The 12,953-nt window shown below is 53.8% G+C and overlaps 4 protein-coding genes across 4 annotated transcripts; 2 read left to right on the forward strand and 2 right to left on the reverse strand.

The window, feature by feature from the left end:
* Window positions 1–253: 253 nt before the first annotated feature.
* Window positions 254–2,045, reverse strand: CABS01_06002 (pantothenate transporter liz1; the record flags this gene model as incomplete). The annotated part of the gene is made up of 4 exons (XM_060539369.1): window positions 254–877; window positions 952–1,431; window positions 1,517–1,709; window positions 1,813–2,045. The coding sequence occupies 4 exons, from the start codon at window positions 2,043–2,045 to the stop codon at window positions 254–256; spliced, it is 1,530 nt and encodes a 509-aa protein (XP_060404764.1).
* Window positions 2,046–3,937: 1,892 nt separating this feature from the next.
* CABS01_06003 (multicopper oxidase) lies at window positions 3,938–5,873 on the reverse strand (the record flags this gene model as incomplete). Its single annotated transcript, XM_060539370.1, has 5 exons — window positions 3,938–4,096; window positions 4,159–4,460; window positions 4,519–5,222; window positions 5,284–5,485; window positions 5,549–5,873. The coding sequence occupies 5 exons, from the start codon at window positions 5,871–5,873 to the stop codon at window positions 3,938–3,940; spliced, it is 1,692 nt and encodes a 563-aa protein (XP_060404765.1).
* A 1,781-nt stretch (window positions 5,874–7,654) lies between these two features.
* CABS01_06004 (uncharacterized protein) lies at window positions 7,655–8,267 on the forward strand (the record flags this gene model as incomplete). The annotated part of the gene is made up of 2 exons (XM_060539371.1): window positions 7,655–7,803; window positions 7,856–8,267. The coding sequence occupies 2 exons, from the start codon at window positions 7,655–7,657 to the stop codon at window positions 8,265–8,267; spliced, it is 561 nt and encodes a 186-aa protein (XP_060404766.1).
* A 1,113-nt stretch (window positions 8,268–9,380) lies between these two features.
* Window positions 9,381–9,785, forward strand: CABS01_06005 (uncharacterized protein; the record flags this gene model as incomplete). Its single annotated transcript, XM_060539372.1, has 1 exon — window positions 9,381–9,785. One exon carries the CDS (start codon window positions 9,381–9,383, stop codon window positions 9,783–9,785), a length of 405 nt encoding a protein of 134 aa, XP_060404767.1.
* Window positions 9,786–12,953: the final 3,168 nt, after the last annotated feature.

Consider the following 12,953-nt stretch of genomic DNA (forward strand, 5'->3'; position numbering starts at 1 on the left):
AGTTTTGAGATGCGTACCTAATATTGGACTACCAGCCGCATTATAGACGATTAAAGTTACTGTGACCTGCGTAAGCAGGAGGCTATTCAGGGGTACCCTTATCATTCAACATCGAACTTGGCTTTTCTTTTGTTCGGGCTGGTTAATAACGACTATCTACAAACCCATCAGGCCACGTCTACGGCGAATCCCTATATTGATTTCTCTCCCTGCTGGATCTGCACACTACTTTGACAGGATTCATCCCAATTGCTCATATCTTGAATCGGAACCCATGCGCCGCCGCCTCTCCCGGCGCAGCATTGATAGCCCCCTCGACGTGCTCCCCCCTCTCCAACTTGCGATTCAACCCCACCAACACAAACCTCAACACCGTCGCCGCGCAAATGGCAATAAAGCACGCAACGCAGTTGTGAATGAACGCCGCCGTGTACTGCGGGCTGTCCTTCTTAGGGTACAAGTAACTCGCGTAAATACTACTGCAGTTACTAACGGCATTGATAAACGCCAGCGCGGCGGCTCTCTTGGCGGGAGGACGCGGCAGGGTGTTGCTGATCCAGGCCAGCGCCGTGGTGTAGCCCGTGTAGACGCCGGGGACGAGGAGCATCATGGCGACGTAGCGCGGGGCGGTCGCGTGCGTTGCGGCGCCGAGGATGAAGGCCGCCATGGCGACGCAGAGGGGCACGACGATGTGGAAGTAGCGCTCGCCCGTGCGGTCGGCGTGCCAGGCGTTGATGCAGGTCGTGATGACGCAGAGGACGTAGGGCGGGCAGGTTAGGAGGAGGGAGATGACGGAGTTGTAGCCGAGGGTCTGGACGACGGTGGGGAAGAAGTTTGTGATGGAGGCCGAGGCGACGATGCAGAAGATGAGGACCAACTGAAATAAAGTGTGTTAGTCCATGCAAATGAGGGAAGAGTGGGAATATGGCTTGCCAGAATCCACGTCTTGACATCCTCCAACGCCGTCTTGAACCCGTGCCAAAACGTCTGCTCCCCGCTATTCTTCCAATCATCCTCGCCGATATCCTCCTCCAGCCTCCAGACCGCGAGCGCCGTCTCCTCCTCGCTCAACCACGACGTCGTCCGCGGAAAATTGGGCAGCACAAAAAAGGCCGCAAACGCAACGCCGACGGTCACGACCCCTTCGATGAGGAACAGCCACTGCCAGGCACCGAGCCCGCGCGCGCCGTCCATGTTGCCCGTGATACCCGCCGAGATGAGGCCCGAAAAGGCGCCCGAGATGAGGGAGCCTGTGTACAGGATCGTCGTGCGCAGGCCAAGCTCCTCGCGCGTGTACCAGCAGGAGAGGTAGTACAGGCAGCCCGGGAAGTAGGCGGCCTCGACGAAGCCGAGGACGAAGCGGATTACGAGGAGGCCTGCGTAGTTGCGGCAGGCGGCTGTCGCGGCGGAGATGACGCCCCAGATTACCATCTTGAATTGCGGTATTGTTAGTGATCTATAGAAAGGGACTTTGATGGCATGGGTACTGAAGTGGGACGAGTGAGCGTTTACTTACACATGTTGGCAGGTACAGCGCAGGCTTCCCAATTTTATTGAGAAACAGATTCGAAGGCACCTGCATGAGAAGATATCCGACAAACAAGATACTCACAGCCGTCTGGAACTGGTTCGAATTCGGGTCGAGATTGAGATCCCGCTCCAAACCCGCCAGACGCGCCGCGGCGATGTTGTTCCTGTCAATGTAGTTCCTACGAATTCATGGGTCAGCAGATACTCTCGGCCAAGAACCGCAAAGCAACATTGTATTTGCGAGAAAAATAATTAGAATAACAATCTCCTTTCTTTACTTACAAGATGTACATAAGAACAATCATGGGAAGCAAGCGAATGTCCACCTTGCGCTTCAGCTTCTTCTCAAGCTCGACGCGGTATTCATGCGACATGGCCGCGACGATGGGCGGCGGCTGCAGCCCGCGCCGCTCGGCCTCGAGGGAGAGCTTTGGCGGCACATCTTCCAGGTCGCCGGCGCGGTGTTCGTGATGCAGCGAGGCGTGGTCCACCTCGGACTGCTTCCCGTCTGCCATCTTTATTCCCCCAACAGTTGTCGTGATCTTTGGGGGAGCCTTCCTTGGAGAGTTGTTGATTGGGCTGTTGAATCTGGATCTGCCTGCCCTCACAAGAACACTTCGTTTCACTCCGTCTCGCTGGTGGTCGAGTATGTGCGTGACAGTAGTCCCGTCCTCAAGTAAGGTTACTAGTAGGCGATGTTTTAACTCAATTGCGCAGCGGACCTACCTCTTTTTTAACTCCGCACATTACCCCAGATATGGCACATGGCTTCCCGCAGCGGAAAAAGCGAAAAGAGCGGCATGCATGGGTGGTTTCGTCCCAGCTTTTCCCCATGTCGGGATAATCACCGTTCCACTACCACCCCTCTGAGCGATGGGGTTACATATTCCCAGCCATTCACAATCGAGACCGGGGGAAAGTAGGTACTGCTTCTTGACTGTAGTGACGAAGATCTCTCCACTAGCTCTTCATTACTATATTCTCTCCGCATCTCCTAAGTAGTCCCCGCGGCGTTAGTCGACATCGGTCCGATGAGTACCGACTGACCTCCTCAGTCATGGCAAAGTGAATGCTCACACACCAGTGATGGAGATGGAGGAATCATCGAAATATGTCTCGTTGAAAGACAAGCTATGAGATGTCAGGTGAGTAACAACCGAGTCAATCTATGAAGCTGCATCCGAATCCTTTTCCCAACCACTCGGCATCGATCACTAATTGCTTTTTTCCTCATCAATCTATCAACCTATCAAATCACACGACATCATACGAACAGTATCAAGCCAAGACTTCATTTTTTCGTTCTCGCGTTCGGAGTAAGAGTCCAGAAACAGAAAAGCACCAAATGACAGCTCAGCGTTAAGCTTGAAATGCAAACGGCTCGTTGGTCCCAAGGAGATCCCCACGCACGGAAAAGCGTTCACGTATCCATTCCATGACCATCCGAAATCCGGGGTTGGAGGCGAAATGATGCGGGGAAATGGGGGGGAGAAGCGTTGGGAGTCGAGACGAATGACCGGGGTCGAGGGGGCGGAGTAACTCCGCAACCATTTGCGGAAACCAAGTTGCAAGATGCGTATCGAACGATTGCGGTGAACGGGGTCACGCCAGAAAGAAAGGTTGAGTCCGGGGCGATGACGGCACCCGAAAGGGAAGCTTTGGGGGCGACAGCTTTTTTGCTGTGCCGCGTGGGAACGAAGAAGCTTGATCTCTGCTCGTGACCAATCATGTCGATAACGCAGATAATTCAACCGAACTACCCACGGAATTCGACATGTTGGCAAACTGGTCGTTGGGATATTGAAACGAATGACGGCATGGTTTTGGGTCTGTCTATCTCATGATTGGACCGGCTCTACGAGTACATATTGGGGGTGTTCAGCTAAAGCCGGCACATGGGCCGGCACGGCACCGAAACGGGAACCGAGCGTCTCCACAAAAGACCAGGAGGGTATGTTCCACTTTACCGGCTCGGCACTTTAATCAAGATGGAAAGCCGAGCGGAACCAAGCTTTCGGCCCAGACTTGCGGCTCCGCGGGGGCCGGACGACCGGTGAAGCCAGACAACACCGGGGTGGGGGGACTAGAGTGCCGGGGCCGAATAATTCGCCAAAGCAATGAGGTAAAGCAAACAAAATCATCAATCAGACATTGATTCGGCCATTGGAGAGCATTCCATGGGGTTGCAACCTTTGTATTATGATTATATATACAAGATAGGAGAAATAAGGAATGTACAAAAAACAATTACTGTGTGTTTACCCAAAAACTCCCGGATTAAGAGATGGAGATCTGTGACATAGGAGAACATTTCATGACGTTATTTGTCGTTTGTTATGTGCAAGAGTGTTGAAGTGTGTGCAGGTGTGCGTGTGTGCAGTGGATGACCGGGCGGAGATGGAGCGACTTAGACACCAGAGTCCTCCTGGTGAACAGACTCTTCCTCAGCATAGGTCCTCCAGTTGGCGCAGGTGCTGTTGAGGGTATCCTCGTTGGTAATGGCCGCGATCTCGGTGGGACGCTCGATGAGCTGGAGCGCGAAGCCGAGGGAAGTGTGCCAGCCAATCTGTGATAGTGTCAGTATATGGGAAATCGAAAGTGTATTGAAGGGCGGCGGAAAGGACTCACGTGGCAGTGCATCAGCCAGACACCTGGGTTGTCGGTGTAGAATCCGATGACGAGGTACCCGGAGCCGGGCAGCATGGCGACGTCGCGGCGGGGCGCGTTGACGGTCTGCAGTGCGACGGAGGAGTCGTAGGTGCCCGTGGCCTGGGCGAGGACCCAGAAGTCGTGGCCGTGGAGGTGGATGGGGTGGGCGAGGCCGATGGGGTTCTGGATGATGAAGTGCACCCAGACGTTGGCCTGGTCGAGGTGGACGATGTTTTGCTGGGTGGAGAAGGTGTCGTTGCCTCCGAGGACCTGTTCGACGGCTGGTTGTCAAATGTTAGTATCATATTGCCATTGCATATTTGTGGAAGGGAAGCTTACTAGGGTAGTCCCAGTCGGAGAGGAAGGTGCTGTTGTTCAGTGTCCACTTGAACTGGCTGCTGACGGTCTGGAGACCGACGGTGAGGGTGTCGTCGTAGGTCTGCTGGCCGGCTTCGAGAGCGACAACGGGAACGAGGTTGGACATGCTCTCGTCGAGGCAGTTGTCCATGTAGGTGTGCGCCTCGGAAGTGGGGTCGGCGGTGGAAGTAGAGTCGTAGCGGACGATGCCCTTGATGTCGAGCGTGTTCTCGTTCTCACTGCAGGTGAGCTGGGGGATGGCGCGGAGCCAGTAGTCGCCGGTGCTCTCGGTGGCGCGGACGATAACGTCGTAGCGCTGGCCGATGCCGATGGAGACGGCAGTGGTGTTGTAAGGGTTCATGGGGACGAAGTCGGCCGAGATGACCTCGAGGGTGTGGTTGTCAACCATGAACTTCCACATGGTGTCGATGGCGGCGTTGACGAGACGCATGCGGTAGGACTTGCCGGCCTCGAAGGCCGTGGTGAAGCGGGAGCCGGCGCCGTCGTACATGCCTGTGCCGTTGATGAGACCGGTCTGGGCGCGGGGCGGGCCGTTGCTGGCGGCTTCTTCGTAAAGCTCGTCGGTGGTGCGGTGGAACCAGTCGCTGAGAACGATTGTGCCGAGATCCTCGTCGTAGGGGGCCGAAGCGGGACCGTGGACAATCATTCCGCCAAAGACACCGTTCCTGTTCGAGGTTGTTAGGTTCATGTCGAGAGATGCGAAGCTTTGTGGAACAATGATCTTACCAGGCCTGGAGAGCAAAGTGGCTGTGGTACCAGGACGTGCCGTACTGGGAAGCGTGCCAGGTGTAGGTGATGGAGTCGCCGGGAGCAGTAGGGCATTGAGTGATGGAAGCAACGCCATCAGCCTCGTTGGTGTAGTTCTGGCGGATACCGTGGAAGTGAATGCTGGTGCCGTTGTTCTGAAGAGAGTTCTTGACGTGGACGACTGAGATGATGATGTTAGTAAACTCAAAAACACCTTAAGCTCCTTGATATCAGAAACACTTACCAACAGTGTCACCCCAGTCAGCAATGATGGTAGGTCCAGGAACAGTTCCGTTGATGGAAAGAACCATGCGCTCAACGCCGTCAGGAGCCATGGTGGTGTTCGTGACCTCGAACCAGTACTCGCGGATGACGCCCGTGTTGGGAGCCTCCTCGTACCAGTTGGTCGAGAGATCGTGGGTGCCATCCCAGCAAGAAGGGTTGAGGGCGGAGTCAAAGACGCAGTCTTGACGCTTTTCAAGTGTGCTCGGAGCAGCAGACGAAGGGGCGCCTGAGATCAAGGTAGGGAACAGGAGCGCGAAGCATCCCAAAATTGAGCGTTTATACATGGCGAGAAGCGATGTACTACAAAACGAATGTAGAATAAACGATTGGAAAGTTTGAGAATCAACGAGTGATTGTGTGAGAAACTGCCTCAAAAACGAATGAAGGCAAGATGATGATGGAAGGAAGGAAGACCGAGGCTTGAAGAAGCGAGTGATGGTGGCCAAGATAACTTTCACTCCAGAGACGGGCAGACTTGCCTCGTCTTATAGAAATCGAACACGAGCTTTCGAGCCCATCACGAACAGACAGGCTGGACGAATAGAGGGTCTCTCTCGCCAAGTTTGACGCCGTCTTGGCTAGAACGAGATACCCCGATTGTGAATCACTGAATTCGCAATCCCAACTTGCAGCGTTCCCTTCGATGTTGCGCTCTGAGGGCCTAGTTCGGTGCCAGAGGCCGACCACCCCTGACTCGAAGAGACGGCGCGCCCACATCCACATGGGAGGCACATCGCTCGTTCGACCAGGTAGGTTTGGTGAGATGTGAAGGAGGAGTGTCGTCGGTTACTCGGCCGCTCGGCCGTGACATTGACTCCGGTGGACGAACTCCATGCTTGGCTGGCAACTATCGAACATTGTGCCTATACGAGGAATCGGTACCCTTGTCGAAAACCAACGTTGAGAGAAAAGGAGGGTCTGCTGTCAGTCACAAGGATCCATGCTGCGCTCACTTTCTCGCTTTCTGCTGCCGAAAACCATCGTCGGGTGTTGTTTCCCTTATTCCGGGGGGCCACTTTGACGAACCCCCCCTCCCCTCCCCTGAGCCCAGTTCGATATGGATGTCCTACATGGATCATGTAAGCCTGCATATAGGCGCCATTCCGGTGAATATGTGCGTTGAAATTTGCAGCTTTGTCAAAGGAGGCAGGGCAAGAGAGGTCTCCATATTCTTGGCCCGTCATGCCCTCGTCTGAAGTTCAGGCGGCTAAGCAAGTAAGACACCGGTGAGGGTGGGAACAAGATGGAGATTCGTCGTTGATCGCCAAGTCCGTCCACATGCTTAGTCGATTCAGAATGAGGTTCGCCTACGACTCTCTCTGTAGTCAGCGTCTTCTTTCCCCATCGAAACAAGTGCTCGAAACTGGCTGACGCGTATCTGTAGCCCGTACAGGCTACAGCAGACAGGCAGGACTATCGAAACCGTGCTTGTGTGGCTGCATTAGCCCCGCGGGTACGGATACAGAGTGTCATCAGGCCCGAACCCCGTGCGCCGTTGTTTCTTCTGCAATGGATTGCTCCGAACGAAGCGAACGAAACATGGAATGACATTGACGTCTTCCATGTCCGTGGGTTGTCTTGTTCAACGGCGATCAGGACCGGAGAAATGTCCTTGAGATGAACCATGCCTAATTCGGCATCATGGTTTGACTAATAAGGATCCTCACCACTAAGAAACCTAGACTTTAGGAGCCTCATTGTGCCCAAACTAGATGGGGGAGAAGGGGGATGTTCCTATCTTGGCTGCCCAATAAGATAGAGCCGAAAGCCAAGCATTACGCGGGAAACCCCGTTGGCGGTTAGCGTAATAGAGCTGGATGGAAACATTGACGGTGAGAAAGCTCTGATCGGGCCAGTAGTATGATAAGACGGGATATAGCAGAAGAGCGCAAAAATTGCTGTTGAACCGTTCGACGTCCGAATCTGTGGCGTTGCTCCGCTGCGTATGGGCGGACGAGCAGACGCGTCTTGGCAAGGGTATCCCATCCTTTAAGCCGCCGGGGCCCCATTGTGGCCGCGGTCAACGTCATCCAATGCAACGGCGTCAAAACGAAAACCGTTCGATATGGCATGGGCGCGTCAAAAAGGGACAAGGGAAGTAAAGTGTGGGGTGGGGGGTCAGGGTGATATGGAGAAGATTCAAGCCAACACGGCTAGTTTCCCAGTGGCCAAGACAAAGACTTCTGAATGGAGTATACTGTATACCCTAACGAGGTTGCAGCCTTGCTGGAACACACGGAGAAGGGAAATAATCGTAAAACAATAGAGATTCGGTGACCGGTGGCGTTTGCAACTATGTTGAGCCTCTGACTCGGAAAAAGCAACGTCAAGCCTCCAACGGCGGTGGAAATTGTTTGATGTTTGCAGGTCCTACCGTCCTAGCTGCAGCTCTTCTGGCTCCCCCGCGCAAAGCTGTCTTTGAGACGCGCTTGCTGGGAAGTCTCGGACTCAGTGCAACGGTAACGCCGCATGTTTTTGCCAGTCCCACGTGTGTTGGGTGGCGTTCACTGCGTTGGAAGCCCCCTATCGTGGGGTTAAGTGCCATTGACAGCGGCGAACGTTGGCTGATCAGGGGAAACACATCGTCAAGATTCGGGACGAAAGACGAGAAGAGAGACCCAAGAGTTGACGAAGTGCGAACATGGGACGGCAAGACCAAGACCTGGTTCCGAATGTAGGATCACCCGCAGTATCTCGATTATCGATGACGAGGGAGGGGCTGTTGCGAACAACGGAGTACGTGGAAATCAACCATCAAGCAGCTTCCACGGCTGGAATGGCAACTCAGAACCGAGAGCGAGCGCTTCTCGTGTGCCGGATCAGCACGACTCTTTTCCTCTTGGTAATTAGACTCTGAATTCAATCTCGTTATCATCTTGCAAGCGCGCAAAGTATGCTTGATTAGAAGAAGCTCCCGTCAAGTCTCCGTAGCGGGCTTTGGCGCCATTTGCGGGAAGCACCATCGGCCTGCGATTGCGTACGTAGTCCCTGGCTCCCTGCGGGGGGCCAAGGGAGTATCAATGGTCAGTAGGCACGCAACGAGCAGGGGGGTTGGTACACTCAAGACAGGAGAGGGGCGGTTGGCTGGCCGTTGGTGACGGAGAGATAGGTATGGAGATAGCGCAAGAGAGAGAGAGAGAGAGACAGACAGAAGAGGGACACCTGACGCAGGTGAGATGCTAGCCTCGTGTAGGTTGGCAGGATCCATTATGCAAGTAAGAAGAGGAAGAAAGAACGGAGCAGTCCCCCGATAGCTTTACACCCTTGTCTTTGTGTCCTGTCGAGCAAGAAGGGAGTGGGGTTTGGCGGCGTTGACAGGGTACGAGAGCACGAGGGGAGGCCCATGTGCTTGTCAAAGATGTCGGATGGCGATGTTTTGCTGTTGGGTTTGTGGGTACATGTATCTGAAGCAGGGGGGTATGATGGGTGATGGATGATGGGTGGTTGAAGATGGAGGAGTATCGATGTATGGTATCATGGAGGATGGAGGAGAGGAGGATGAACTGTGGGCAATGGCAGAAAACATCGCAAAGTGCCAATGGCAAGAACGTCGCCTCCGAAACTTCCCCTGCCACCCAATGATCCACCCATTCAGACTTCACTCCTTCTTCCCCTTCCCAAGATCCCAAGTTCCCAAGTCTGAGTCTGTCCTGCCACCCCTTCACCCCTGCTTGGCCGCGCAAGCCTCATCTCTGGATGCTACCTCTTTTAGAGCCCACCAGCGTGGCCCCCCGCAAGGGTGCGTTAGCGGACAGTGCACAGCGCTAGACAAATGCCGGTTCCCGCATTGCATGGCACTACTACCGGAATGTCTTAGCTCACCGGCGCCAGGGGCTACCCTGAGCCGCCATTTCGACGACGACGACGACGACCACAACCACGGACTGCAACTTCCTCCCAGCCCAAACCTCGTCCGCTCACTACACCTACACAGTACTCCGTTCTCGCGGGATTCAATCCGCGGCTTGCCCAGTGTAACGACGACATCGCCGCTTGCAGCAAACTTCACCTCATCGACGGAACGACACTCTGCTATCTTCCTTGAACCCACCATCATCCAACTTCAACCACCTCAGAATAGCGAGAACATGTCACCATCAAGTAACATCATCTCGTCGATAACACCGTACCGTCATCCGGAGATTCGCTGCCATCGCCGAATCTCCATTTTTGTGCGTCTCCTATGGCCGGAATAGGCAATAAAGTCTTGGCATCTCCAACCTCTCCATCACGGTGCTGCCGAAGTCGCTCGCATCAAATTTCGCCTCTGCCCCTCTATACCCCCCTTCGAGATAACCTTCTTCCAGAGTTCAGCTTGACGGGTCATCGATCGCCGTTCGTTGGTGTGTACTTTATCGGTTGCTCCCGAAATTCGTTCATGGGGGGATTGCGAGCTCCCAAAAAGCAACAGTGTATATGCTTAATCCTTAGACTCTCTGGATTGCCAGCCGCCTCTTCGAGGTTCATGCCGAACATTCTCACAATCTATCCACTGATACGATGGTATAGGAACTCTAACCTAGTCGTATAGGTCACATACCGGCCACATAACGGCTGGCTTCCTTTGCTCAAGTGAGAAGAGCGAATGATTCAGACATCTGCAGAGCTCAGGGAGTCCATGGGCCAATATTTCATCTGCCGAACCGAATCACGTCCCAGCGTCTACTACCTCGAAGAAGCGCTGTCTTTGTGGTAGGACTCGGCGAATACGGCCCAGACGCAATACATACGATCACTTGCTTTCACCGCCGTTTCCCCTGGATCGAATACTATGCTCCTGACTCCTGACACGCCCGCAACCCGTACACCTGCAGCAGACCATCTAAGCAACCTCTTGGGTTTCTCCGTCACAATATCCTAATGCGAAGCAGTCACTATCACAGGATAGTCAGGTCCACAAACAAAATTTCCGTGTGCTCTCATCACGGCCTTCGGCCACCAACAAGTCTTGGTCCGTGTGTTCCGGCCATAACCATCGACTTGGCGGATTCTCGGCCTCGGGCCATGATCGTTCACCGAGATATCCCGCCCCGTGCTCCATGGTCTTGGCACAACTGCACCCCGCTTGCTCTATGCTCTTTTCTCTAATTTTGACTTTACGGGAGCATCCGCACGAGCCGCATGAGTCAAATACGAATTGAAAATCGACAGCTTTTTCACTTTTTTACCCTTCGTAAGCGGCATGGGTGTTAGACAACTGCGGTTTACGAGAGTTGCGAGGAGTCCGTGATAGCACGAGCTGGCCAAGCTAATGGCCTCTCCGTCCGATTTTTCTGCTATTCATCGAAATGAGCGGCAGGGAATGCAATACGACGACGCTATAACAAATCGCATTGAATATTACGAAGAACGGATCCAGCCACTTCTCCGATATGCCGACATAGAGACTAGAGAGGGAGCGAGGCCTCGCACTAGCAGCTGACCCAAGGATCGGGCGGCTACGGTGAATTAGACAACCATTCCAAAACTCCAAGGCTCGAAAATCAAAAATGCGCATCTGAAGTAAGGACTGCCACCTTCAATTTGCCACCGGCCTCGTCTCTTGCTTTGGTGCTTGGATGGTACTTCGGTCTTGCCCCGCTATCGTCGGTTGTCAAAGCTGGATAGGCGAGTTTCTGGAGGACCCCTCCATTCTCATCCGCGGTTCCCGCCATGCAGACAACCTTTTTTCTGCCAAGAGACGCAGGAACTCACACCGGAAACTGACAGTTGACAGTTTCTCACGATAGCAACATGCTGGCTACTGCTCCCAAACAAGGTTGGCTATCCGGTGTGTACACGCGTCCATACGTCCAGGGCAAGACTCGATATTCGATATGCTTTTCGAGGGGGGCAGCTGAAAAGGGCGGGAAGAGGGGTGCTGAGGATGATCCGGACCAGGCCGAAAGGAATACCTAGACTTGTACAGCGCCCTCGGCCTGACGGGATGGCGGGACCGCCCGCAAGAGCTCTTAGCAGGGGATATGATGCATCTTGAGCTGAGGGCTGCTCAAATTTGACATCGCGATGGCCGATCACCAAAGGCTGAAAGATTTGGGGCGGTGTCGTCTTACACCATCCTTTCCCTACACCCCTCGCGTTCGTTCCCCTGGCGGAGACACGCAAGCGTCAGAACAATATTTGGACAAACGCGTTTTCAGGGCGTGGCTCTTCATCTAAGGCTAAGCGGGCCGAGTAGATGCCCATATCAGTATCTGTATGCCACACCTATTGTTGTCCCCTGCCCGGTAAGTACAGACTGACATAATATGACATTTGACAGGCCTGATTCCAAAACAACGGTCAAATGAAAACAGATGAAAGCCGAGAAGGGATTACATATTTCCGCTGCAGACTCTTGAGGGGCGTCAGCTTACAGACTGTAGACAACGGCGTTAACAAGATAGTCCAGGAACAAGGGAGCCCACGTCTGGTTCGGTTCATCGCGGCAGTGTCTGCAGGTATGCTTGTAGCTTGACCGGATATATTGAATCCACAAGGCAAGGGTAAGAAGTCTGACAAAGATTGCGCCTTACACGATGACAAGCTGCGAAAACCATTTCAAGCGGTCCAATGGGGATATGTCGAACAAGGGCTTCCGACAACGACGTCCGGAGCCTTGGGCAGAAAACCTGACGACTTCCAGCTCCTTGGAAAGTGGAAATCGAAACCCACGTTGACACGCCTCGGTTCTGTCTGCCTATCTACCAAACTGCCATGGTTCTCGCGTAAACACTCGCAGAGTACTCCACTCTGAAAGGCGAACAAACTCGAGAGGGCAGAAAAACTTCCAAGCAGTCCGCAGATAGGCGACGGGACCTGAATAGGTAATGCTTCTCCGGTGTCAAACTGGGGTGGACAGAGAGGTAATGCACATGCAACATGCAGAAGCACCAACTTATCGGTTTCCTGTGTCCGCGTGACTAGGTATCCGTACCTCTCACAGTCCGTCCCCAACGCAAGGCTGCAGCCTGGATAGCCGACAAACAAGACTAACAGGAACCCATACAACCCATGCATCGCTTGACGCTTGAAAATAGGGCTTGAGGCGCTACTTCATCATCCATGCCGGGTAAAGATAGATTATCTTTATCAAAATGCCCTGTATCCAGAACCCTTGGATAGAAAACAAGCCTTTTTCATTTTTTGACCTTGTCGGCCCTGGCGGCAGCAACCGAGGCGGGGGGGGACGCGTATGTAGTTTAAATGAGCTGAACGAGACACGAGACCCAACGATAACAACCGAATCATCCGTGAACGAGGGACCAGTCAGCGTTTGAATTGTGGGAGTTTCATCGAGAAGTGTTTATCGGCTTTTGCGGGTTTTCATTGCCTGGGATTTACGAGATCTTGGGAAGTCCTGCGAGCCGAGATGCATCTTCATC

This window comes from Colletotrichum abscissum (assembly GCF_030869225.1).
Source record: "Colletotrichum abscissum strain IMI 504890 chromosome Unknown Scaffold_12.1, whole genome shotgun sequence".
Taxonomy (NCBI): domain Eukaryota; kingdom Fungi; phylum Ascomycota; class Sordariomycetes; order Glomerellales; family Glomerellaceae; genus Colletotrichum; species Colletotrichum abscissum.